We start from the raw sequence: 25576 nt of genomic DNA, 5'->3' as shown, positions 1-25576 counted from the left end.
GGTCTAGGTGGAATCTGCTAAGCTTATGCGATGTTTAACTAGCCAGGGTAGGGGATGGGGGGTGAGAACGGACATCAACTGCATCTCAGAGAGACTAGCAAAGAATTTGCAGCCATGGGACTTTGGTCCTTTATGATGAACTAAGGGGAAATCTCTGTTAAGGCCTCAATGTTGGAGCACATTTAAGGGGCTCTTTGAATTGGATAGACCAATTGCAGCACTGTCAAACTAAGTGGGATTTCACATGGTAACATTGCATGCTAGTTATGCTAAGACTACACGTAGGTCTGCAGCTGCTCAGAAACTGATGACTGATTTGAGAGCTCTATCCTAGCATGCACCTGGAATATGCTCCCAACTCAAAATACGGGTCTTTTATTTACATATAAAGTGCTTTCGCACAAAAAAAAATCAAAACTGGTTTGTACAATTCAGCGTGCTGGGTGAACAAAAGTGTCCATATGCTCACGAGATACAAGATTTCTGGTACTCCAAGGAAGTATTAATTTAAAAAACAAGTTCACACAAGATTAAGGGACTCACACTACTTAATGGAGACAATGTAGAGAGAAAGCAGCCAGAAAAATCCGACTTTTATTTCTTAAATACTGTGAAGGGGGGAAACGGTCCCCTGATGAGGAAGGGCCATAGAGCAAAGAGCTAAGGATCATCAGCAAAGGCCCGGTGGGCATTGGGGAAGCGCTGGGGACTGTAGTTGGGGTCTTCCTGCAGTCGTTTTTGTATATCGGACCGGAGCTAAAGAGAAAAAGCAAGCAGGTTGAAGAAACACTGGCCAAGTCCCTATGATCCCAGCAAGCAAACAAGGCCATCCCTCAGAAGCTAACATTTCCCCCACCAAGCACACTGTCAAATAGCCCGGGGTGGCATTGTCAAGCCTTCCCAGATGCCAAAGGGGAAAACAAATGGTAGCACCAGGGTGACCAGTTCATCGTTGAAGGGATCCAGGGAAGAGGGACCCTAGCCCAACCCCTCCCACTAGACCATCCCTATTCTGCTTCAAGGTGGGGGCACCTGCTGCCTGTAGCTCTCCTGAACCTCTGGTGCCTCCAGGTCCCGGCTCAGGCTCTCGGGGCTCGTCAGGGGCCTAGCTCCGGCTGCCTTAGCTGCCCGGCTCACAGCCTCTGAGAGAAGCAGCTGGGGGCCCTCACCCTGCATCGTCTGGGGGACGGGGTTGGGAGGGAAAAGAGGATCAACGTCAGATCCAGTGCCACCATCCGGCTCACCCTTTCCATGAGTCAACCACTCCACTGAGTCTCCATGCTAGTGGAGAGAGGGGAAATAGAGTCCAGGATGTGGTTTTTACAGCAGAAATGCCTTCCTAATTCCCCTTGGCTCTAGCCAAAACCAAAGTGAATGTGCTTGAACGTGCTCTTCAAAATGAGAGGCAGAAGGGATCAAGCTATCTGGGATTCAGAGCTAGATAATTCACAAGAGGAAACCCAACTTAAAGGAAAATGGGATCTAAGCACATGGGGATTAGGCAGCTGAGGAACTAATACAGGACTGCTAGCAAACAGACTGTCAAGTCCTGTATGGTTATGCAACAACCAAGAGCAAGTCTGAATCCCAGAAAAGTTTCCTCATTAAAGGAGGGGAGGGGAGGGGAGACTGAATAACAAGAGCTCCTACCATCTCTAAATAGTTTTAATTCCAGGCATGACGGGGAAACCTGGATAGAGAGAGAGGCTTAGGGAAGAGGAAAACCAACCTTGCGTCTCTTGGCAGGCATACCACTGAGGTAGGCATCACTCAGAGGGGGCTGCGGTTTCACCTTCCGCTGGCTCTGAATGTCCTGCTGGATAATAGGGACCCATTCCTGGGGAGGAAAAGATGAGAAAGTAGTAATGCCCTTGACTTTCAGCTGCCTTGACCCACTGGATCACTGGATTACTTCCTGACACTTACTGGGGGCACTGCAGCTGCCCAAGGTTCTGTCTCAGCTGAAGCTCCATCCTGTTCATCCCGGGAGCCCCCCTCAGGAGCAGGAGGTGGACCTCGGGACATGGCCTCTTCTGCTGTTGTTCCAGGGGCTGGGGAAGCATTCTCCCGCTGGGTGTCAGATGGTGGGAAGAGCCAGGCTTCAGAATTTTTAGCCTCCAAACCTTTTTTTTTTTTTTTTTTTGAGACAGAGTCTCACTCTGTCGCCCAGGCTGGAGTGCAGTGGCCGGATCTCAGCTCACTGCAAGCTCCGCCTCCCGGGTTTACGCCATTCTCCTGCCTCAGCCTCCCGAGTAGCTGGGATTACAGGTGCCCACCACCTCGCCCGGCTAGTTTTTTTGTCTTTTTTTTAGTAGAGACAGGGTTTCACTGTGTTCGCCAGGATGGTCTTGATCTCCTGACCTCGTGATCTGCCCGTCTCGGCCTCCCAAAGTGCTGGGATTACAGGCTTGAGCCACCGCGCCCGGCCACCTCCAAACCTTTCTCCCCCAGCCCTCCACTCCACATTATCTGGCCCCTCAACCTCCCCCTCTCCCGAGTACCTGAGGCTCAGGGGAAGCTCTTTCTGCTCCCTGAACTTCCATTGGCTCCTCAGGAAGAGGCTGTGAAATTAAAGAACAACATATTTTGGCTGGGCACGGTGGCTCACGCCTGTAATCCCAGCACTTTGGGAGGCCGAGGCGGGCGGATCACGAGGTCAGGAGATCGAGACCATCCTGGCTAACACGATGAAACCCCATCTCTACTAAAAATAAAAAAAAAAAAATTAACCGGGCGTGGTGGTGGACGCCTGTAGTCCCAGCTACTCGGGAGGCTGAGGCAGGAGAATGGCGTAAACCCGGGAGGCGGAGCTTGCAGTGAGCCGAGATCGTGCCACTGCACTCCAGCCTGGGCAACAGAGCTAGACTCTGTCTCAATAAAAAAAAACAACAACATATTTCCTCTCAGATCTCTCCAGTTCTCTCAAGTACCCTGACCCCACTGCCCAACAGGTCCCTTACCTGGGGGGGATCACCAACCCTGCGAACGTATCTGAGAATGGCATCAGGACCTACGGGCATGTGCTCCAGTACCACCTGAAGCCTCAGTCCCATCATAGTGGTCAGCCAGCTCACCAAGGAGGGATTCACCCCGCGAGACATACGACGCTGAGGGGCAGAAAGCAGATTTAGAACATAAAACCCTCAACCACCTTTCCTAATATATTAGATCTGGGGTATAGAACATCAGTTTAGAAAACAAAAATGAAAACTGCAGAGAATGGAAACCTCAGGAAACAAAAGGCTAAGGACCTGGGGCTAGGTGGTGCTTACAATTCGGCCATTGATAACAGCAGCAAGCTCCATCTGCTGTCCCCCCAAGCAATGCAGGTTCAGGGCCAGGCATTCAAACAGGCCTTGGTTACACAACTCCAGCAACCGGGCCCCAAATCCACTATCTGTGGGCAAAACACAATGAGGGAATGCTGGCACATGGCAGCCCTGCACATCCAACAGGCCCCACTTGCCCCAGCCTGGCCAGCCACTGACCTGTGCAATGCAGCACATGAGCAGCAATGCTATTAAACTGCTCTTGGAGAAATTCCAGGTTTGTCCGGATGATGTCCACACCTGGCTGAACCTGCACCAAGGACTGAGAGACAAGATACACAAAAACAGGAACCGTAAGACTGGGAACGGAGGAGGCAGCTGCCTTGACCAGACCCAGGAGAGGAGGGGAATAGAGAAGGGTTACTCACAAAACTCTCCCGCACATACTCTTCTAGACCCGTGATCAATGTGTGGGTTGCCATCTGCGAAGGAAACAGAACAGGTTTAGTTCAAAGCCTCAGTCCTCCCAAGACTTCCACCTTGACCCCAACAAGTCCAGGGCTTGTGTGGGGGCAATTGGAGCTTTACCTGGCAGAGAAGCAGTCAGAAACAAGGAATAAAATGTGCAAAGGAGGAGAGCTCTGGGGCCCCTGGCCTTCATTTACCCGGATGTTACTGGGGGTGGGCTCCTGACCACCCAGGTAGTGTTGGTGGAAGAAGGATCGCAGCTGGGGTTGCAGCCGTTGTAGTGGCTGAAAATGCCCATGGAGAAGCATCACTACGTCCACCATAGAGAAGTTCTGGCACAGAAGAGAGAGCAGGGCCCCAAAGAATCCTGGAGGACAGGGGCAGATGTTAGCAATCGCCTTTACCACCTGGCTTGCCCACCCACAACCAGGTGTCAACCTCATCCCACCTTGGCAACACCCCTAAACCAAGGCCATCTACCTTCCTCTGGCTGCCCCTTCCTGGAGCAAGCCAAAGCACCCCCTTTTGCTCACCAAGGGCCCCATCAGCTCCAGGCTCAAAGATGTTGCTGGATCCACTGAGGCGTTGTATGAAGGCAGCAATACTTTCACTGCTGCCAGCCCGAGCCCCCAAGGAGCCCAGCAGGGAGCTCAGCACACCCTGCACCACTGAGGTAAAAAACTCCGGTGATAGGCTCTCAAGACCCAGGCCTCCAGGACTCCCTGCCCCACCAGAAGGGGAGCTTGGTGGGGGCATGGTCTGCTGCTCTGGGGCAGGTTGTGGGGGTGGAGGAGGTGGGGGTGGTGGAGGGGCTGTCTGTGTTGCCTGGCAAATAGAAAAGGAACAAAGAACAGAAGGTTGAGGTGAGAATGCAGATAGGGAAATAATACGGCATCAAGAGGGCACAAACATATGGGTCTGGGAAGATGGAGAGTTACATTCTGATCTTCACTGCTTAGAGCAGAAATATGGTAGGTATTTAACAGAGTCAGGCAGCACAACTACCTACCTCTTCCTCTGAACAGGTTGTCAGAAAGCAGTGACACTAATTACTACACTTTCTTTTTCTAAACCTCATTTTCTTCATCTTTAAAATGAAGGGTTCAGAGTCAATGAATTCCCAGGGCCCCTTCCCCCACGTGTCACTAGGGGCTTTTACCCAGTGGTTATATAATGGGAAGAAGGTACCACTGCCTGGCTGGGCCAGGAAACAGGAAGGGTGAGGTGAATGGCAAGCCAGCCACTCACCTGCAAGAAGTCAGTCATGCCCTGGAGAAAGGCAGGGACACCAGGCATCGCCACAGTGATAGTGGGAGAAGCCACACCAGGCCCTCCAGCCCCTGGTCCGGCAGGCCCTAGCAGGTTCCCCAGAAGCTGAGAGAACTGAAGATCAGCCGTGGAGGGTTGAGGGGTGGGTGGAGGCTGGGCAGGCCCCCCAGGGGCGGGGCCAGCTGTGGTAGCTGTGTTGGTGGTGCCAGCACTGGCAGAAGCAGTGGCAGGGGCTGGTGGTGGAGCCATTCCTGGAGTCCCCTGAGCTGTAAGAACCAAAAGAAAAAAGCTGGGCTGAGCATGGTGGCTCTCGGCTATAATCCTAGCAACTCTGGGAGGCCAAGGCAGGAGAACTGCTTGAGCCCAGGAATCTAGGCCACATAGCAAAACCCCATCTCTATCAAAAAACAAAAAAAGACAATTACTAGCCAGAAGCTAGTACTGCTAGCTACTCAGGAGGCTGAGGTGGGAGAACTATTTGAGCCCAGGAGTTCAAGGTTACAGTGAGCTATAACTCACTGGATTGCACCACTGCACTCCAGTCTGGGTGACAGAGCAGGACTCTGTCTCAAAAAAAAATAAAAAAGCTGGCCAGGCATGCTGGCTCAAGCCTGTAATCCCAGCACCTTGGGAGGCCGAGGCAGGTGGATCATGAGGTCAAGAGATTGGGACCGGCCGGGCGCGGTGGCTCAAGCCTGTAATCCCAGCACTTTGGGAGGCCGAGACGGGCGGATCACGAGGTCAGGAGATCGAAACCATCCTGGCTAACACGGTGAAACCCCGTCTCTATTAAGAAATACAAAAAACTAGCCGGGCGAGGTGGCGGGCGCCTGTAGTCCCAGCTACTCGGGAGGCTGAGGCCGGAGAATGGCGTGAACCCGGGAGGCGGAGCTTGCAGTGAGCTGAGATCCGGCCACTGCACTCCAGCCTGGGCGACAGAGCGAGACTCCGTCTCAAAAAAAAAAAAAAAAAAAAAGAGATCGGGACCATCCTGGCCAACATGGTGAAACCCCGTTTCTACTAAAAATATAAAAAATTAGCTGGGTGTGGTGGCACTCACCTGTAGTCCCAGCTACTCAGGAGGCTGAGGCAGGAGAATCACTTGAACCCAGGAGGCGGAGCTTGCAGTGAGCCAAGATTGCACCACTGCACTCCAGCCTGGTGGACAGAGCGAGACTCCATCCCCCCCCAAAAAAGAAAAACATTGAAACCTAAAGACAAACAAGACACTATAGCAGCCCTATTCCAGGAAAGCAGGAACCAAGAAAATACAGAAAGAACTAGAAAGTGCCAATAAGCAGACTAGGAAAGGAATTTAAAGTCTGAGTGGGGAAGAATGAAAACTCACCCACAAGGACTGGCTGCATAAGAAGCTGCCCCACAAGGCCGCTCACCATCTGGGCCAACGAAGCATTGGTACCCAGCCCGGCGCCCTGCTGGATAGAGAGCAAGGAAGGACTTCAGACCTGCCCTTCCATGCACCACCACAGGAGTCTCTCCCTAGACTGTTACGCACTAGAACTCCCCAACCCTTGCTCACCAGTGTCCCAGAGACTGGGGGCCCTCCAGGATGAGAAGGCCGAGCCTGTGGAGGAGTGGGCCGGGCAATCACCACCCGGGTTGGAGCTGTTGGGAAGCCTGGTACCTGCTGTCCTGTGGGTGGCAGAAGAGAAGAGACCGAACAGGGCTGAGGGCCAGGCCCTTGCCAGCCAGCTGCCACCACGGACTGTGCCCCACCTCCCAAGCCTCCCCTTCCAGGTCATTACCTGCGGCCGCGGAGGCAACAGCTGCCACCATGGCCTGATGAGTGATCTGGTGGGCGACGGCGTGCATGAACTCAGGGGGCAGGGAGGGCAGCTGGATGAGGGTGGAGCCTGGGGGGCGGGTCTGATGTAACCTTGAACCTGGACCCCTTCAACCCACCCACTCAGCCCTTCCCCTTCACTACCCAGAGCTCAGCCTGCCCTGATGCCCTCACTCTTACCCAGGGTTTGGCCATGACCAGGGGGCCCCAGGGGGCCAGTGGGAGCACTCGGAACACCACCAGGCTGTGTGCCAGAATCTGGGCAGGGAGACAGAGAGAGTAGCCCTGAGGTAGGTAGGGCCAAGGCCTAACTATATCCTACTGAGATCAGGCATACTTCAGGCCCATAATCCCCCAATCAGAAAGCCTGCTTTTCCCTCCATCTAAACAGGGAGAAGGTGCCCCCTTCACCATGCAAACACATCTCCAAAAACAAAGCAACCCGTCCCCCACATCCATCTACTAAAGTTTCTGCTCTGGTCCCCAGGCTACCACCACCAGCATGGGCCTCTCCCTTCCCCACCCTGTTTCCTCACACCTCGACATGAACCTCCCTCAACATGCTGATTCTACTCTTCTCGCCAGCAACTGATCCTAACTCACCTTGAATGTTCATGTGCATCATGACCACGGGTTCCACGCTCTGGTGGGAAATCCGGATGACCCTCGGGTGGCTGGTGGCTGGCGGGGGAGCTGGACCTGGAGGGGGAGCCCCCTCAGCTGAGGACTCGACATTGGTAGAAGATGGAGCCGTGGACGAGGCCTGCCCAGGACCAGGGGGAGGTGCCTCCGCATTGGGAGTTGGGGGGGGCCGAGTCCCATTTCCTGTCATGGTCACAGTGGTTCCCACGTTGATCTGAAAAAGACAGATGGACAGGCAGAAGTGAGAAAAATACAGAAGCCTAACCAAGAAATCCTCACAATAAACCTCTGAAGTATCCCCAGCCTCCATCACCATGTTTCCAAAGTCTCCTCCTTTCCTAACCTCCTTCAGGCCCAGTAGCTACCCTGGGTCACTCTATCAACACTCCTCACTCTCCCTCAGGCCAGACTCCCCCTAACCCACCTGTATGGGAATGGCTGCCTGCTGGAGCACCATGGGGGTGGTGTAGTGAGACATAGGCCGGACTACATGCAGGTGTCGTGGGGGCGCACAGGCCAGATTGCAGCGCAGGTCAGACAGTGCAACAAAGGTGTTGCCCAGCAGTCGCAGGCTCTCCCCCACCAAGTTGATCAACCGCTGATCCTCCTCCCGGCCCTCGTGCTGCACACCCCAGCCAAACACAAAAGGGCAGAAAATATCAAGCTGGAGTCCATCTCACTAATGAAAGCAATAATGCCTTCTAAGAATACCACGTCCTCCAAAACTTTCAGTTATATCCTTATAAGTTTATATGCAGACCAAATCTTTGCAAATAAATTACATCTTATTCACATGAGAAACATCCTATTGAAACACTACAATGAATCAGTAAGTCAACATATACTGATTTCCTTTACTTTAAACCTTCTAAATTCATTCAAAGGCACAAAGGGTACAAGGACAGTGGTTACAGAAAAGATTATCACTTTCTCCGTAAGGGAGGAAAAAAATCACTTACAGGTTCAGAGAGAAATTGTTTTGTTGCAATGTGTGTGTGGTTTTGTTTGTTTTTTGAGACAGAGTCTCGCTCTGTCACCCAGGTTAGAGTGCAGTAATGAAATCTTGGCTCACTGCAACCTCCTCTTCCCGAGTTCAAGCAATTCTCCTGTCTCAGCCTCCTGAATAGCTGGGATTACAGGTGTGCACCACTACGTCCAGCTAATTTTTATACTTTCAGTAGAGATGGGGTTTCACCATGTTGGCCAAGCTGGTCTCAAACTCCCGACCTCAGGTGATCCGCCCACCTTGGCCCCCCAAAGTGCTGGAATTACAGGCATGAGCCACTGCACCCGGCCCTGTTGCAATGTTTTTCGAGGGAGGGAAAGAGTTATCTGTATTTCAGCCTGTTCTGTTTTAGGAGTACTGGGGCTAAGGAGAAAGGGCAGGGCCATCAAAGGGCTCACATTGTTATTATAGTCCGTGGTGGCAGCAGCACCCAGAACCTCGTAGTAGCGCTGCAAGAAGGGCTGGAGGCGACTCTCCAGCCGCTGGAGCTCTTGGAGCACCTCCACATACTCCGCAGGGGAAGGATGGCTGTGGACAAACCCAAGGGGCAGTGAGCCAAAACTTTCCTCAGATTCCCAACCTCACAGTCAACAGGGACCACATGTGCCCTCCTTCTCCCTGGTCTCCCAGAGCCCTGGCCCAATCCTTCTCTGGACCAGCAGAGCTTCTATTTTCAACCTCCGCCTCCTGGGTTCAAACGATTCTCCTGCCTCTGCCTCCCAAGTAGCTAGGATTAAGTCGCCTACCACCACACCCAGCTAATTTTTGTATTTTTTAGTAGAGATGGGGTTTCACCATGTTGGCCAGGCTGGTCTTGAACTCCTGACCTCAGGTGATCTACCCGCCTCGGTCTCCCAAAGTGCTGGGATTACAGGCATGAGCCACTGTGCCCGGCCAAAGCTTCTATTCTTTACTCCCACCCATGAGAGGATGGGGAGAAGAAAATGAACTTTTCCCACCCTCTCCACCACAATCCTGCACCTACAATGGTGAGAGACTAATTCTAAGAAAAAGAGCAAGCCTACGTGAACTCAGAGAAGAGAATTCTCATCAGGCTCAGGAGATACTATTTGGATTTTCTTGCCGTAGGGAGAGCAGTTCTTCTCAGCTGCCTGTCCTAGCGTCATTTACCTATACAAAGAGAGCCCCTCCTCGCCCCTCAATGGTAACCTTCAACTAAGACCTCCAAGTAATCCTTTCCCTCCCTTGCCATGGTTCATTTTCTTCTCCCCATACTTCACTTAGGATTTCCCACCCCCTAAAGATTCCCTCCATCTCTCACTTGGGTGCGTTTGTTTCCGGGGCAGGTGTTGGGCCCGCTGGGGCTGGACCAGGAGTGAGCTCCGGGTTCTGGGCTGGGGCACGCTCCTCCACTTCTTCTGCCTCCATGGGCTCCCGAGGAGGTGCTTCACTTTCAACTGGTTCTGATGTTTGAGAGCTCAAGGCTACTGGCTCCTGGGTCACAGCTGGTGGCTGCGGGGGTGGCTGACTATGCTGCGGTTGGGGTCCTCCTCGACACTGAAGGTAGGGGAGAGTCAGAATACCAAAAGCAGGATAAGACTGCTGCAGAAGATTACTCTGCAGGAGACTGGACAAAGAAAGTATCCTAACTAGACTCCCTGAAGGCATGGCTCTGCAATTGTATCTCTAACTCTCTAGCAACTAGCATAAGACTGACACAAATTAGATGCGTAATAAGCATCTGTAATTTTTTTTTTTTGAGACAGTCTCTCACTCTGTTGCCCAGGCTGGAGTGTAGTAGCGCAATCTCAGCTCACTGCAACCTCCGCCTCCCAGGTTCAAGCGATTCTCTTGCCTCAGCCTTCCAAGTAGCCAGGACTACAGGTGTGTGCCACCACGCTCAGCTAATTTCTGTACTTTTAGTAGAGACAGGGTTTCACCATGTTGGCCAGGCTGGTCTCGAACTCCTGACCACAGGTTATCCCCCTGCCATGGCCACCCAAAGTGCTGGGATTACAGGGAGGAGCCACCATGCCTGGCCGCAGCATCTGTAATATTTGTAAATAACTTTCTAACAAAGAGTAGAGACTGTGGTTTCCTGTCCTCCATAAGTTGGTTTCCCAGCCTCCACAAGTTAAGAATGTGGAATCCTGGCCGGGCGCGGTGGCTCAAGCCTGTAATCCCAGCACTTTGGGAGGCCGAGACGGGCGAATCACGAGTTCAGGAGATCGAGGCCATCCTGGCTAACACGGTGAAACCCCGTCTCTACTAAAATACAAAAAAAATTAGCCGGGCGAGGTGGCGGGCGCCTGTACTCCCAGCTACTCGGGAGGCTGAGGCAGGAGAATGGCGTGAACCCGGGAGGCGGGGCTTGCAGTGAGCTGAGATCCGGCCACTGCACTCCAGCCTGGGCAACAGAGCCAGACTCCGTCTCAAAAAAAAAAAAAAAAAAAAAAAAAAAAAAAAAAAAGAATGTGGAATCCTTTAACTGAAAAGAGATGCCATGAGACAAGTCGGAAACAAACTCCCCGGATACCAGGCAGGTATGGCAGAGGATTGGCAGAAATGAGCACGTCTCACAAAGATACTTCTTCTGCCCAGAATAATGAATACTGCAGAGAAGACTGCATTATGAAGGCCAAAGCCTGTGGATGTGGCCAGTCAAGCCCCAACCCCCAGGATGAGAGAAAACGGAGGAGGGAGGGTGGGGAGAGACTCTAGCCAACCTTGCCCACTTACCTCCATCCGGGATAGTAAGGTCTGTATATCCCTGATCATGTGTTGAGCCATCACCAGCCGTACCCGGGGCTCACTCTACAACGAGAGAAGGTTGATCAGGGTAGGTTACAGATGAAGCCATGAGTTCTACCACCTACTAAATCAGGTCCCAGCCATCTCTCAGTCAGGTCCAACCCACCTCCCAGCCTCCTTCTCCCAGATCCCCTTCCCTGACCCTCGGAGGCCCCTCAATACCTGAATCGGGGCCTGTTCCATGTTGATGTGAACATCCACAGCAGAGCCGTCACTCTGGGGAAAGGGTAAGGGAAGTTGTTCTGGGAGAAGCCAACACTAAGACCTCCACACCTCCAATTCATTCCCTGGAGCCCCGCCCTCTTTTCTCCTTAAAGACTGAGACCAATAGCACACCACAGCGCCCCCTGAACCCAATCTAAAGATGGAAGCATCTATCTTATTCCCTGTTGCTACCACAACCAAAGCTATCCACAAAACCCCTCCCCTGTGGAACATAAGCTTACAGGAAGATTGAAGGTTCCAACCATGACATAGCTGTTGGCATTCCGGTCATGAACAGAGGCCCCAGGCCCCCGAGTACCAGGCGAGGGTCCCCCACCATGAGTGGCTGAGGCAGACCCCGTCCCAGAAGATGCCCCAGAAGGGAGCTGAGTCTGAGGAGGAGCCCGTTCCACCAGGTGGATAACCTTTCCCCCAACATCTGCAGAAAAATAGACACACACCGAAACATAGTATGAACAGGTAAACCCATGGCCTCAGTTCATCCCTCCAGACAGCAGCCCCAACCTCTGAACTGCCTCCTCAGTCCCCTTACTGTATTCCTGGAGCTTCTTATCATCTTGCAGAACTCGTCCCTGGTAAATGAGCCGTTGTTTTTCAGACGGGATGCTGACAGAGGCAGCAATGTGCTCCTTAAACTCTTTTACATTCATCTGAAAGGAAGAGGAGGCATGCACAGGAATGGAAAGAATGGAAAAAAAAGGAAGAACACAGACAGACAACCAACTTGTGGAGGTGAGGTGTAAAAACTACCCCAGAATCACTACCCACTAGTCTTGACTGTGAGATAATTACTGTGCAAACCCTTAAACTAAAGTAACAGCTGTCAAAATACAGACAATAAACTTGGCTGGGCACGGTGGCTCACGCCTGTAATCCCAACACTTTGGGAGGCCAAGGCAGGCAGATCACGTGAGGTCAGGAGTGTGAGACCAGCCTGGCCAACACGGTGAAATCCCTTTTTTACTAAAAAATCCAAAAAAATTAGCCAGGCATGGTGGTGGGTGCCTGTAATCCCAGCTACTAGGGAGGCTGAGGCAAGAGAATCACTTGAACTCAGGAAGCGGAGGTTGCAGTAAGCCAAGATCGCATCACTGCACTCTAGCCTGGGGGACAGAGAGGGACTCCATCTCAAAAAATTAAATTAATAAACTAAATGAAGCTCAGGTTATAGATCCAGGAAAAATAACACGGATGAAAAACAAAAAACCACCTGGACATTATATTTTCTGTCTGGCTCCCATGGGAATTCCCAAGAGACTATGTGTCTAGAAACATCAGTGACCCCTTTCCAAACACAAAATGATACAAGTTTATTTACCAGACTCTCCTGTGATTTCGAAGATTAAAAAATGGCAAAGAAGATGGGGTCTGGAATCAGGTGAATGAAGAAAGACTAAGAAGATAAAAAAGTAGCAAAAAAGGTCCCGGCACAGTGGCTCACACCTGTAATCCCAGCACTTTGGGAGGCTGAGGCAGGTGAATCACCTGAGGTCAGGAGTTCGAGAACAGCCTAGCCAACATGGTAAAACCCTGTCTCTACCAAAAATACAAAAATTAGCCGGGCGCAGTGGTGGACATCTGTAATCCCAGATACTTGGAAGGCTGAGGCAGGAGAATCGCTTGAACCCAGGAAGCAGAGGTTGCAGGGAGCTGAGACTGCACCCCAGCCCTCCATCCTGGGCAACAAGAGCAAAATTCCACCCCAAAAAAAAAAAAAAAAGTAGCAAAAAGAGAAATATTTTTCCTAACTAGAGACTGATTCTTGGGAAGTACCAGAGTGTTTATACACAACTAATCACAAGTCTATACATAGCTTTCTTATATCCAGGTAATATCATGTTTTAGAAAACCATGGACCACCCCACATGCAATTTGTCTCCAAGTATTACAGAAATAAAGACATAGATAGCTAGGGCCGGGTGCGGTGGCTCATGCCTATAATCCCAGCACTTTGGGAGGCCGAGGCAGGCAGATTACCTGAGGTCAGGAGTTTGAGACCAGTCTGACCAACTTGGAGAAACCCCATCTCCACTAAAAATACAAAATTAGCCGGACATGGTGGCACATGCCTGTAATCCCAGTTACTAGGGAGGCTGAGGCAGGAGAATCACTTGAACCTGGGAAGCGGAGGTTGCGGTGGGCCGAGATTGTGCTATTGCACTCCAGCCTGGGCAACAAGAGCGAAACTCCCTCTCAGGAAAAAAAAAAAAAAAAAAAAAAAAGACATAGATAACTGTGTCCAAGGCTTTAAGCTCAAGAGACTCAAGATGTGACACCAAAATTAGTAATTTCACTCAACAGTCTATCAAGGACCTATCTCCAGTATGGGTTCTGATTTCTACCCTTTAAAAACACAGAATAAACCTGACTGCTTTCTATCAATAACACATACTTGCTTAGGGTCCCTGTGCTGTTTCCCTTCCCAAAGGCCAGAGCCATGTCTGTCCCTTTGGGCTGGGGTCCACCCGTGATGATGACACACATCTTCCTTCCTCTGTATTTCCCTCTGCATTAAGTTCTATCTATGTGAAGGACAGAACAAAATCAGCCTCACTCACAAAACATCAGAAAACGTTCGACTGGAATACGAAGGGATCAATAAAAAGAAAATCTGAGGCCAGGTATGGTGGCTCATGCCTGTAATCCCAGCACTCTGGGAGGCAGAGGAGGGCAGATCACCTGAGGTAAGGAGTTCGAGACCAGCCTGGCCAACATGGTGAAACCCCGTCTCTACTAAAAATACAAAAATTAGCTGGGTATAGTGGCACACACCTGTAATCCCAGCTACTCAGGAGGCTGAGGTAGGAGAATCGCTTGAACGTAGGAGGTGGAAGTTGCAGTGAGCCAAGATCGCGCCACTGCACTCCAGCCTGGAAGACAGAGTGAGACTCCATCTCAAAAAAAAAAAAAAAAAGAAAAGAAAAGAAAGAAAATCTGATCACCAAAAATCAGGCTCATCTCTCAGGCTAAGGAGCCTAAACGAGGAAAAAAAGCTAAAGGTGTCTTCCAGAACTACTGAGTTGTCTCACCTGGGCCCCCACAATAAAGGTCCGAGTTTGAGAGTCCAGCGTCTTCACCAGCACCTCCAAGCTGTCAGGCTCCTCCACAGAGGTACTGGTACTATCATTAGGCTCCATGGCCGACAGGTCTCTAAAGAAGAACGAAGGAAAGGAGGCCCGCTGTTGCCCAGCAGAGTGTACCCGGAAGACTCCCTAGCGTTAATCCCTGCCCCAATACCTAAAAAGTTTCTCCTACACACACACACACATTCACACCTGTCCCCATCCCCCCCTCTGATTCTGGGGCGCAGGGAGAGAAACACAAAAGGGCAGGAGATCGACGGCATAGGGAGCTGGAGGACGAGAGGTGGGAGGGGCTCCATGATGCCAATCACAATAAGCGTGGAGCCAGTCAAGATTAGGAAGGAAGCACGAGACCAGAGACTAGTGTCATCACCGGTCACGGCAGGACAAGCACCCCACAGGTCGGAAAATCCTGGGACTACGCGAAAGCGGTGGTCGCGCCACACTCTGCGGGGAAAGTGGTTTCGCGCACGCGCGCCACGCCCATCGAACCCTCCTAACTCTCTAGACCCGAAACGGCACTCACGGGGCCACCGACCTGCTAGCTGACTGCCCGCGTCTCCTGCCTTCCCACGGTGTTCCAGCAGAGCAGCACAACTAACCCACAGCCAAATACAAACACACAAACACACACACACCCCCACTACCCCGCGGCTCCGCCCCCGACTTCCCCACGGACCGTCACTTCCGGTCTCCCCCAAACCTGCCACCGACGGCCACTTCCGTTTCCCGATAGTATTTGGGGATCTCGAGGCGATACTTCCGGCTCCCCCCAGGTCCCCAAGCTTTACTTTTGTGGGGCACGACGAGAAAGTCCGCAGCCCCAAACAGTGAGTTTCTGAGGGCGAGTCGGGCCGGGGCCGGCCTAGGTGGGAGGGAGCCGAGCACCCAGAGGAGCCGCCGCCGCCGTCGCCCGGGGGACCGTACTACGCCTGCGTGTGTCGCACTACGCATGCGTAGACACTTAAGCATTGCCCCCCCCCCCCCCACAACCCCCTCGGCGGCGTTCACGTCTGTGCGCGCGCTTGAGCGCTAGAAGATTGAGGTGGCTACCGTAAATGCCTGTAAAACAATCACCAACTGGGACTCTACCACTGCTTCGAGAGGGGCTATGGACGGTCGTATGGACCTTGGACTTTGGAGATGGGGGATTATGCCACATTAATCTATGTTTAAATCTTGGCAGGCTGAGAATTTCAGGCGGCACTGTCCTAGCTAGCTAAAACTCTTCTCCACCTTTTCGCCCTCGCTGCGCCCTTTCGTCTGTGCCTCCGGAAGTTACTGTTACAGTAGGCGTTTGGGGGCGGCACGGGGCGATTTTGTTCTTGGTTGGTTGGGCTAGATTTCAGTTCCGCCGGGTGGGCGTTTTGCGGGCTGTGGGCGTCACATTCGTCACCGGCGGTGTGTGGCCAAGGGGACATGACACGTTTTAGGAAAACTAAGCGTGCTACTACATTGCAAGATTTTTGTCAAGAAAAGAGGCGCCTCCGAGTTTGAGAATTGGGAGCAGATGGAGTTGGAGTGGACAGAAAGACAAGACCCTGATCGTGGAGAATTTAAAGGCCGGCCAGCGTGCTTCCGAAGGCCGGGGGTGGAGGCATTACCGCCTCTCCGTGCCCTCTTAACCTGCCCTGGGACAAGGGCCTCGGCCCTGCGAAACTTCGAGTCCTCCCGAAAGACACATCGCTGCTGGGGTGCCCAACCTTTCTGAGATTCGTAGTTTATACCCAGGTCCTGGTTATGTTTTAGTTAAGAGTTCTAATAAGCATCTGTTTAATGAGCACTTGTGCCAGCCGATATACTACGGGTTTTGTGGGGGTTTTTTGTTTGTTTTGTTTTGTTTTTTTTGAGACAGAGTCTCGCTCTGTCGCCCAGGCTGGATGCAGTGGCGCGATCTCGGCAACCTCCGCCTCCCGGGTTCACGCCATTCTCCTGCCTCAGCCTCCCGAGTAGCTGGGACTACAGGCGCCCGCCACCACGCCCGGCTAATTTTTTGTATTTTTAGTAGAGACGGGATTTCACCGTGTTAGCCAGGATGGTTTCGATCTCCTGACCTCGTGATCCGCCCGCCTCGGCCTTCCAAAACGCTGGGATTACAGGGGCAGGCCTTGTGTATTATTTTAAAAAGCCTTTTAACATAAACCTTTAACATTTTTTAGGTGAGTACACTAAGACGAACATGAATGTCAGAATTGACAAATGGAGGCCAACAGGACTCCAGATCGAGCACTTGTACTTTACTGCCCCAATAAAAAAGTGTTACATTTTAGCTTTTTTATGTATTTTTTTGAGAGAGGGTTTGGCTTTGTCGCCCAGGCTGGAGTACACTAGCTCAATCACAACTCACTGCAGCCTCTGCCTCCCAAGCCCAACCGATCCTCCCACCTCAGCCTCCCAAGTAGTAGGGACCACAGATGTGCACCACCACACTTAGCTGATTTTATTTTTATAGAGATGAGGTCTCGCTATGTTGCCCAGCCTGGTCTTTAACACTTGGCCTCAAGCAATTCTGCCACCTTGGCCTCCCACAGTGCTGGGATTACAGGTGTGAGCTACTGTGCCTAACCACATTTTAGCTTTTTATTACAAAAATTTTCAGCCGGGTGTAGTGACTCACACTTGGGAGGCTGAGGCGGGTGGATCATGAGGTCAGAAGTTCAAGACCAGCCTGGCCAAGATGGTGAAACCCCATCTCTACTAAAAATACAAAAATTAGCCTGGTGTGGTGGCGAGCACCTGTAATCCCAGCTGCTCGGGAGGCTGAGGCAGAGAATTGCTTTGAACCTGGGAGGTGGAGGTTGCAGTGAGCCGAGATCACACCACTGCACTCCAGTCTGGGCAACAGAGCAAGACTCTGTCTCCAAAAAAAAAAAAAAATTCAAACATTACACCAAAATAAAATAGTATAATGAACTCTAATATACCAGTCACCCAAATTTTGTTTTTTTTTGTTTTGTTTTTTGTTTTTTTTTTGAGACGGAGTCTTGCTCTGTCGCCCAGGCTGGAGTGCAGTGGCCAGATCTCAGCTCACTGCAAGCTCCGCCTCCCGGGTTTATGCCATTCTCCTGCCTCAGCCTCCGGAGTAGCTGGGACTACAGGCGCCCGCCACCTCGCCCGGCTCGTTTTTCGTATTTTTTAGTAGAGACGGGGTTTCACTGTGTTAGCCAGGATGGTCTCGATCTCCTGACCTCGTGATCCGCCCGTCTCGGCCTCCCAAAGTGCTGGGATTACAGGCTTGAGCCACCGCGCCCAGCCATTTTTGTTTGTTTTTTAACTAAATCGCAAGCCTCACCCCTCGGCAAATTTTTTGTGGCAGTCCATGGGGTATAAATTTATCAAGCTAGGTGTGGTGGCTCATGTCTGTAATCCCAACACTTTAGGAGGCCGAGGCGGGCCTGAGCTCAGGAATTTAATACCAGCCTGAGCAACATGGTGAAACTCTGTCTCTACGAAAAATTAGCTAGGCGTGATGTCGTATGCCTGTAGCTCCTACTGGGGAATCATCTGAGCCCGGGAAGTCAAGGTCACGGTGAGCCGTGATCATGCCTGGGCGACAGAGTGAGACCCTGTCTTAAAAATAAATAAGTAAATAAATAATCTGTTGAGGAAGCCCCACCTCTCACAGCATTAACTGCTCCAGTCACTTGGTGCTATTCAATGACAGCCTATTTGGCAATTCTTACTGCCTATTATTTGAGAACTTATTACCCATCAGAAACTAAGAGTTTTGCAGGCCGGGCGCGGTGGCTCACGCCTGTAATCCTAGCACTTTGGGAGGCCGAGGCGGGCGGATCACAAGGTCAGGAGATCGAGACCACGGTGAAACCCCGTCTCTACTAAAAATACAAAAAATTAGCCGGGCGCGGTTGTGGGCGCCTGTAGTCCCAGCTACTCAGGAGGCTGAGGCAGGAGAATGGCGTGAACCCGGGAGGCGGAGCTTGCAGTGAGCCGAGATCGTGCCACTGCACTCCAGCCTGGGCAACAGAGCGAGACTCCGTCTCAAAAAAAAAAAAAAAAAAAAAGTTTTGCAAACATTACTATTAATTATAGCAAATACATACTTTGGACTTACCATGTGCAGGCCTTTGCTAAGGGCTTTATGTGCATTATTTCATTTAATCCTATAAGATTGATGATTTGCCAATTTTACAGACGAAAAAACATAGTAGTTAGGGGTTGGTGGTGTTTTGTTTGTTTGTTTGGAGACAGAGTCTCACTGTGTCGCCCAAGCTGGAGTGCAGTGGCACAATCAGGACTAACTGCAGCCTCAACATCCCAGGCTCAAGCAGTCCTCCCACCTCAGCCTCCCTAGTAGCTGGGACTACAGGCATGTACCACCACATGCTGTTAATTTTTGTATTTTTTGTAGAGACAGAGTTTTGCCACGTAGCCCAGGCTGGTGTTGAACTCCTGGGCTCAAGCCATCTGCACACCGTGGCCTCTGAAAGTGCTGAGATAACAGGCATGAGCTACCATGCCCCGCCTGTAGTTAGGGTTTGGACACATTCTGCCTGACACCAACATCTATCCTCTTTTAACAGATTACGTAGCTTCTTTGTAGTAATGAATGTTGAGTGAATGTGTCAGTGAACATTGCCAGGGTATACATATTTTTCGTTTTTTGTTTTTTTGTTTTTTTGTTTTTTTTGAGACAGAGTCTCGCTCTGCCGCCCAGGCTGGAGTGCAGTGGCCGGATCTCAGCTCACTGCAAGCTCCGCCTCCCGGGTTCACGCCATTCTCCTGCCTCAGCCTCCCGAGTAGCTGGGACTACAGGCGCCCGCCACCTCGCCCGGCTAGTTTTTTGTATTTTTTAGTAGAGACGGGGTTTCACCGGGTTAGCCAGGATGGTCTCGATCTCCTGACCTTGTGATCCGCCCGTCTCGGCCTCCCAAAGTGCTAGGATTACAGGCTTGAGCCACCGCGCCCAGCCTCATATTTTTCTAATTATAAACTGAAGAGAGCAATCCACCGTGCCCCAGCACCTGCATCATACACCTGCATCATACCTGCTCTAAAGCACTTACCAAGTTGTATTGCAATGGTTTGTCTACACAGTTAGTTTTCCCTAGAACGACTTATTCAAGGCCAGGGGCTATGTCTTACTCATTTTTTTAATGTCCCCAGGGATTAGCTAGTTCTTGGGAAACAACTGGGACTCAAAATAGTTTGCCAAGTGAATGATTGAGAGGTCCAATCAAGCTACTACTTCCCTTCAGTGCTGCACAGTGCAGCAAATAACCAGCTCAGATATGGGTTCAAAGACCACAGGTTTCTCCTTGGACAGCTCAGCTCTCCTCATAACTCCATAGTATGGAGTGGTTGCATCTGGAAGAGGGGGAGGAAGTTCCAAATACTAAGTAATCCAGGTTTGGGTTGGAAAACAAGGTTGAAGTTACTCATTAGCAGGTGAAAGGGTCAAGGGTCGAATGCAAGGGAGCTGAAAGCAGAGTGGACTGAGCAGCCAGTAGGGGAGAGCAGTTAAGGCACACACAGCACCAGCTCCCTCCTGCCTGAAGATGTTCCACCAAATTTGGGCAGCTCTGCTCTACCTCTATGGTGTTATCCTTAACTCCATCTACCAGTGCCCTGAGCACAGTCAACTGACAACTCTGGGCATGGATGGGAAGGAGGTATGGACTGAGATTGGGGAAGCCTATGGTGGAGGCTCTGAGGGACTTGGGTGGATGGCCTAGAATGACTGGAGACCGTCTTGGGAAAGGAAGGGAGGAATGGGGTGTGAGTGTTGTGATAATGAAAGCAAGAAGAAAAATATCAGTACTGTGGCCATCAATGCAAAGGCATGGCAGAATTAGGGGGTGGGGTGATTACCCAGGTTGATTGGAGAGGGACAAAGAGGAAAAGTCATTTAATGACTCTTTGTCATGGATCCAATCCCAAGTTGGAAAGAGGAAGGCAGCCAACACCTCTACCCCTAAGTCTTGCTGTCCTGACTGATGAAGAGGTTGGACCTATCCTGTGCTGGCATCCACCCTCTTTTGCTCCCTTCATTGTCTCTCCAGTTCCCAGAGGTCCACCTGGGCCAGTGGTACTTTATCGCAGGGGCAGCTCCCACCAAGGAGGAGTTGGCAACTTTTGACCCTGTGGACAACATTGTCTTCAACATGGCTGCTGGCTCTACCCCGATGCAGCTCAACCTTCGTGCCACCATCCGCACGTGAGTGGTGAGGAGGCAGAAGCATCACTAGGTTCAGTCTCTGCCCAAAGTGTAAGAATCCACCCACCAAGAGCTGGCCTCTTAGCTGATATATCTACTATGCTTGGCCCACAGAATTCAATGGCTGTATTAATTGCCCTCTGGAGAGAGATGTGCCTAACCAATGCTTGGTAGCTTGAAACCCAAGGAGAGCTGGGCTTCAATAAGGAGTACAATTGAGTAAATAGAAGTTGGGACAGGCTGGGCATGGTGGTTCACACCTGTAATCCCAGCACTTTGGGAGGCCGAGACGGGCGGATCACGAGGTCAGGAGATTGAGACCATCCTGGCTAACACGGTGAAACCCCGTCTCTACTAAAAATACAAAAAATTAGTTGGGCATGGTGGCGGGCGCCTGTAGTCCCAGCTACTTGGGAGGCTGAGGCAGGAGAATGGTGTGAACCCGGGAGGCAGAGCTTGCAGTGAGCCAAGATCATGCCACTGCACTCCATCCTGGGCTACAGAGTGACACCCAGTCTCAAAAAAAAAAAAAAAAACAAAAAACCAGAGCTGGGTCACTGTGGTTGGGGTGATGCTCATTCTTTCCTCTTGCCACCACCACCTCTGCAGAAAAGATGGGCTCTGTGTGCCCCGGAAATGGATCTACCACCTGACTGAAGGGAGCACAGATCTCAGAACTGAAGGTTGGTTCTTCCCAGCCCTCACCCTCCCCAAGTCTCTTGAAGCTTGGTTCTGCATCTGTGTTCTCACACTTCTCCCACCTACCTTGACAGGCCGCCCTGACATGAAGACTGAGCTCTTTTCCAGCTCATGCCCAGGTGGAATCATGCTGAATGAGACAGGCCAGGGTTACCAGCGCTTTCTCCTCTACAGTGAGTAGGGATATAAGGCAGGAAGGGTTGGAGGGAAACAAGGGAGGGCAAGAGAACTCCTCACTCTGGATCCTATGACATCCTCCCAGGAAGAGCTAGGTGCTTCCAGGGGTTTTGACTGGCCTGGCCCCACCTTGCCCTTCCAGATCGCTCACCACATCCTCCCGAAAAGTGTGTGGAGGAATTCAAGTCCCTGACTTCCTGCCTGGATTCCAAAGCCTTCTTACCGACTCCTAGGAATCAAGGTAAGGTGTTAAAGTTTCACAAAACAGGATTAGGACTCACCAAGTCTTCTGGGGTTACAGGGTGAAAGAGGCTCGTGTGATGTCACCAGAGGGATGTGGCTAAGAGCTGTCATGTCACCTGAGGGAGGCAGGATGGGTTCTGGGCTACTCAAGAGAGGTTTCAGAGTTTGCACTGGATAAAGGGGGCAGAGGGTCATACGTGGAGGGAAAAGGCCCTTAGAGACTCCCCTTTGACACAGGGAATGAAAGAACACATTCTCCGCCACCCCATTACCATCAACTTTGCTTTTCTCCCTGGACTTCCTTTCTGTCCTCTTCTTTTTCCCTTCTCCCATCACAGAGGCCTGTGAGCTGCCCAGTAACTGACCTGTAACTTCGTCTAAGTCCCCAGATGGTACAATGGGAGCTGAGTTGTTGAAGGGAGAAGCTGGAGACTTCCAACTCCCATTCAAGATAATAAAGATGATTTTTCAATCCTCATCTCATTCTGGGGTTTGTCTCCAGACATCATTCCCACTCCTCCCATTTCAACACTCCCCCTGGATCCTCTACCACCTAAACCCCCAGGTGGACGGCGTCAGGAAGAACAGTGGCAGTAACTCTCACTTTGTAGTGGTATATTTAGGATTTGATGTGACACAGTTATTTATTGCTGAGTGAGCAAACCCCTAGTCCCCAAGTGGGGACTACAGGCTTCAGTGCTTCCCCCACACTGCCTGAACTACCAGCCCTTCTGCATTGGCCCTCCTGCCAATACTGCCTGCACTGTCCCCACTCCCTCTGGCTCCCATGATCACCAGATCCGCCCTGCAGGCTCCCTGTCACCTGTGGGGCCCTATCCAGACCCCCTAATCCACTTGCCTAGCAGTCCCTTGGTGGCTCAGATCCCAAGATCCAAGGAGTACCCTGGGTGTCCCAACCCCTCTCTTACTGCTATCCTGCTCTGGTCTCCTGCACCCCAGGAGAGTTTTGAAAGGCAGAGAGAACCCTTTGGTCTTTATTCTCCACCACCACACTTTTTTTCTTTTTTTCTTTTTTTTTTCTTGCTTTTAAAAAGTGGAGGTGGAAAAAAAAAAACTGAAGGTGGGAGAAATTTAAAAGCAAAAATAACAGCTGGTGAATCCAAGGGCAGTGCCCTCACTGTCGATAAACACAAACACCCTAAATAGCTCTGTTCTTTCCTATGTATGAAGGGGGGCCCTGCACCCTCATACTCTGGGGTTTCTTCCCCATCCCTGAGGTCCCTATGCTTACAATTTGGGTCATGCCCCACACTTTTCTCCTAAAGCCCACACTCTCTTCACCCTTTGCCCCCACACCACCCCATGGTCACAGCCCCTTTCCTGGGTCTCCCCTCTGCTCCTCACCCTCCCTCTCCAACCCCTCACTCTCCCAATCAGTGGCCTCCTCATCCCCACTGGGCTCCCGGAGGCTGACAGCCAGCACCAAGGCCTGCAGGAGACCAAAGAGGCAGGCAAAGTGCAAAGGGTGGGCAGTAAGTAGGCTCAGAACAGCATGGAGCCCATGCAGGGCAGCCAGGAAGGACAGTAGGCCATGTAGCCAGAGGCCCAGCGGTCCACGCAGGCCCAATGTGTCCAAGGCTGCCCGCAGTGGTCGTGAGCACAGGGCCAGCAGGGCAGAGGCCAGCAGCTCCAGCAGATGCAGGGTCAGGTTGGTGGAGATCTGCAGACACTCCTCTGGTCCCCCCAAGTACCGGGAGGGAGCTCCTGGTTCCCCCCGCAGCCAGCCCAACAGCTTCTCACGCCTGCCAGGTTTCTCCACTGGGGCTCCTGGCCCAGGGACGCTCATTCCCCCTTCAGGCAACACCCCTGGTCTCCTGTTGCCACCTGAATCCACATGATCCCATCCGAGTTCGGGACTGGCCCCTCCAGCCTCCAGTCTCCCAGACTCTTGAGTGCTAGAGACAGGCTGGACCCACTTGAGGGAATCCATTCTTTTGCTCCCTAGTTGCTCAACTTGGGGCTCAGTGCTTGGTTCGGAAGCAGCCCTAGAAACCCTCAATGCCCCCGAGTCTTTGGTCTTGGGATGCCTCACATCTTCCATGGTTTCTGGGGCACTATCCCAGTCACTTCCTGAATTCTCCGAGGAGCTGTCCACCCATCGGGGTTCTGGGTCAGGTGGGTCAGGCCTCATTGGTTTCCGGCGGCCCCAAGGGCGAGGTAACCAGCCACCAAGCCGTCGCAGGAACATGGCTGGGGTGTGCAATGGGCCCCCAGATTCTGAGGCTGCTTCCTGGCACTACTCAGACTCTCAGGATCTCCTCAGAAACCAGAGTCTTTCTGGCTCAGAACAGCTATTTGCCTGGTGATGCAGTCCTACTCTGAATTCAGAAGTGGCTCCTCCCTTCTCTGAATGGTCATGCAGCCTCAAGTGTGGCAAGTGGTTTGCTTCCTCTTCAGTTTTGGGGTAAAGGGAGGCACACCCAAATTCATTCACCATCCACACCCCCACAAACAAGATTCCAAGAGTCTCAGATCTGACAAGGCCTGGGTCACCACCAGAGAGTCCTCTCTGTGTTTCCAGATTTCCTTCCCAGCAGGCATCACCCCAAGTTTCACTCACCAAGGCCACACCCCAAGGTGCCCCAGAAACTGGGGCGGCAGTGCTCCATCCAATAAAGCAGGCAGGAAGGTGGCCCCAGGTCCTAGGTGCTCCTGGATCGTGTAGTCTTTAACTGCTGCCCCAAGGGACCTCGAGGAATAGGAATTCTCTTTGTTACTAGGTGGAATGAAAGTGTCCAGCAAACTCCAGCCAGCAGCGTTCGTCCCTTGATTTAGAGGGGGATGATTTCTACAAAGTGGCCCGACTGGCCCGCGAACACGCAGCAGAGACGCGGCCTCTGCAAGGTCAGAACTAAGATGTCCTCGGAGATCCCCAGTCGCGAGGCAAAGTGCGGGCCTACTTCAGGACTCACGCGTCCGGGCGCTTTGCGCGAGGACCGCTCCCGAGCCCAGCGTCGGCGTTGCGGCCTCGGGGAGCCGCTGGGAGCCGCGGAGCCCGGAAGCAGCTGCACCGGGACGGGAAGGACCCGCGGGGGCGGTGCCGCAGCTCATGGGGCGGACCCTGCGAATCGACCGCCCCCGTATCCCCCGCGCTGTCCGTGCGCGCCAGACCACGGAGCGCCAAGCTGAGATTAGCAAGGGCCAGGACCTTTATTTAAACCCAACTCCTCATTTTCCCGAGCTTCTCATGCTCCCCTGAACTGGGTCGCCCCCCTACAGCCCCCTGCCCCTGGGTTCTTCTCCACATTCCCCACCACTCCTCCATTTCGCATCCAAGCCTTCATGAAAGGCTTTCCTAGAAAGGAAAAAATGAGGAGTCTTGCGACTGGAACAGCCCTCCCCTCCCCCTCTCTGCAAATTTTAATTCCTTTTCACAACAGTGAGCTCTTCTTGTGCCTGGCATGAGCAAGACAAGGGGATGGGTGGTGGGAGGGTTGGGAAGTGTGGGAAAGAAAAGTGTACACAAATAGGTGGAATGAAAAAGCTTGACTTAAAGTTTAGATTTGGAGACCAGAGTTCTGGTCCCAGTTCATCTAAGCTTAATAATCGTAGGCCTTCCTATCACACTGACCTCTTCCAGCAAAACCCTAACCCATTCTCATCTCTAGGGGCCTTCTTTGACTTCCCTTATTACCCTGTATTTTTGATAACATGGGCTGGGAGTGGTGGCTCATGCCTGCAATCCCAGCACTTTGGGAGGCTGGGGCCGGCAGATCACCTGAG

At 52.0% G+C, this 25576-nt stretch overlaps 3 protein-coding genes across 57 annotated transcripts; 1 reads left to right on the top strand and 2 right to left on the bottom strand.

The window, feature by feature from the left end:
* Positions 1–563: 563 nt before the first annotated feature.
* BAG6 (BAG cochaperone 6) lies at positions 564–15478 on the bottom strand. Of its 50 annotated transcripts, none has more exons than XM_005553520.4 (26): positions 15218–15478; positions 14485–14605; positions 11988–12105; positions 11677–11873; positions 11393–11446; positions 11159–11233; positions 9741–9976; positions 8857–8986; positions 7877–8074; positions 7414–7666; positions 6991–7068; positions 6773–6880; positions 6547–6659; positions 6355–6442; positions 4986–5272; positions 4271–4562; positions 3935–4104; positions 3698–3751; positions 3489–3591; positions 3273–3397; positions 2961–3107; positions 2502–2561; positions 1927–2070; positions 1730–1837; positions 1033–1179; positions 564–756 (listed from the first exon to the last, which is right to left on the bottom strand). In XM_005553520.4, exons 2-26 carry the CDS (start codon positions 14590–14592, stop codon positions 661–663), a joined length of 3489 nt encoding a protein of 1162 aa, XP_005553577.3. In that variant the 5' UTR covers positions 14593–14605; positions 15218–15478; the 3' UTR covers positions 564–660. The 50 variants fall into 50 exon arrangements, with proteins under 50 accessions (XP_005553577.3, XP_065399041.1, XP_005553576.4 ...); XM_065542969.1 differs by having other exon boundaries at positions 6355–6439; XM_005553519.4 differs by having other exon boundaries at positions 15242–15478.
* APOM (apolipoprotein M) lies at positions 15270–24843 on the top strand. Of its 6 annotated transcripts, none has more exons than XM_074038517.1 (6): positions 15270–15368; positions 20559–20713; positions 21323–21396; positions 21487–21585; positions 21732–21830; positions 24574–24843. In XM_074038517.1, exons 2-6 carry the CDS (start codon positions 20661–20663, stop codon positions 24621–24623), a joined length of 375 nt encoding a protein of 124 aa, XP_073894618.1. In that variant the 5' UTR covers positions 15270–15368; positions 20559–20660; the 3' UTR covers positions 24624–24843. The 6 variants fall into 6 exon arrangements, with proteins under 6 accessions (XP_073894618.1, XP_073894617.1, XP_045246082.1 ...); XM_074038516.1 differs by having other exon boundaries at positions 15270–16269; XM_045390147.1 differs by lacking the exon at positions 24574–24843 and adding an exon at positions 22171–22310.
* Positions 22437–24843, bottom strand: C4H6orf47 (chromosome 4 C6orf47 homolog). The gene has a single exon (XM_005553516.5). The coding sequence runs from the start codon at positions 24039–24041 to the stop codon at positions 23160–23162; it is 882 nt and encodes a 293-aa protein (XP_005553573.1). The 5' UTR covers positions 24042–24843; the 3' UTR covers positions 22437–23159.
* Positions 24844–25576: the final 733 nt, after the last annotated feature.

This window comes from Macaca fascicularis, chromosome 4 (genome assembly GCF_037993035.2).
Source record: "Macaca fascicularis isolate 582-1 chromosome 4, T2T-MFA8v1.1".
NCBI lineage: Eukaryota > Metazoa > Chordata > Mammalia > Primates > Cercopithecidae > Macaca > Macaca fascicularis.
Note: the sequence above shows the minus strand (reverse complement) of the source record. Positions and strands in the feature narration are given on the sequence as shown.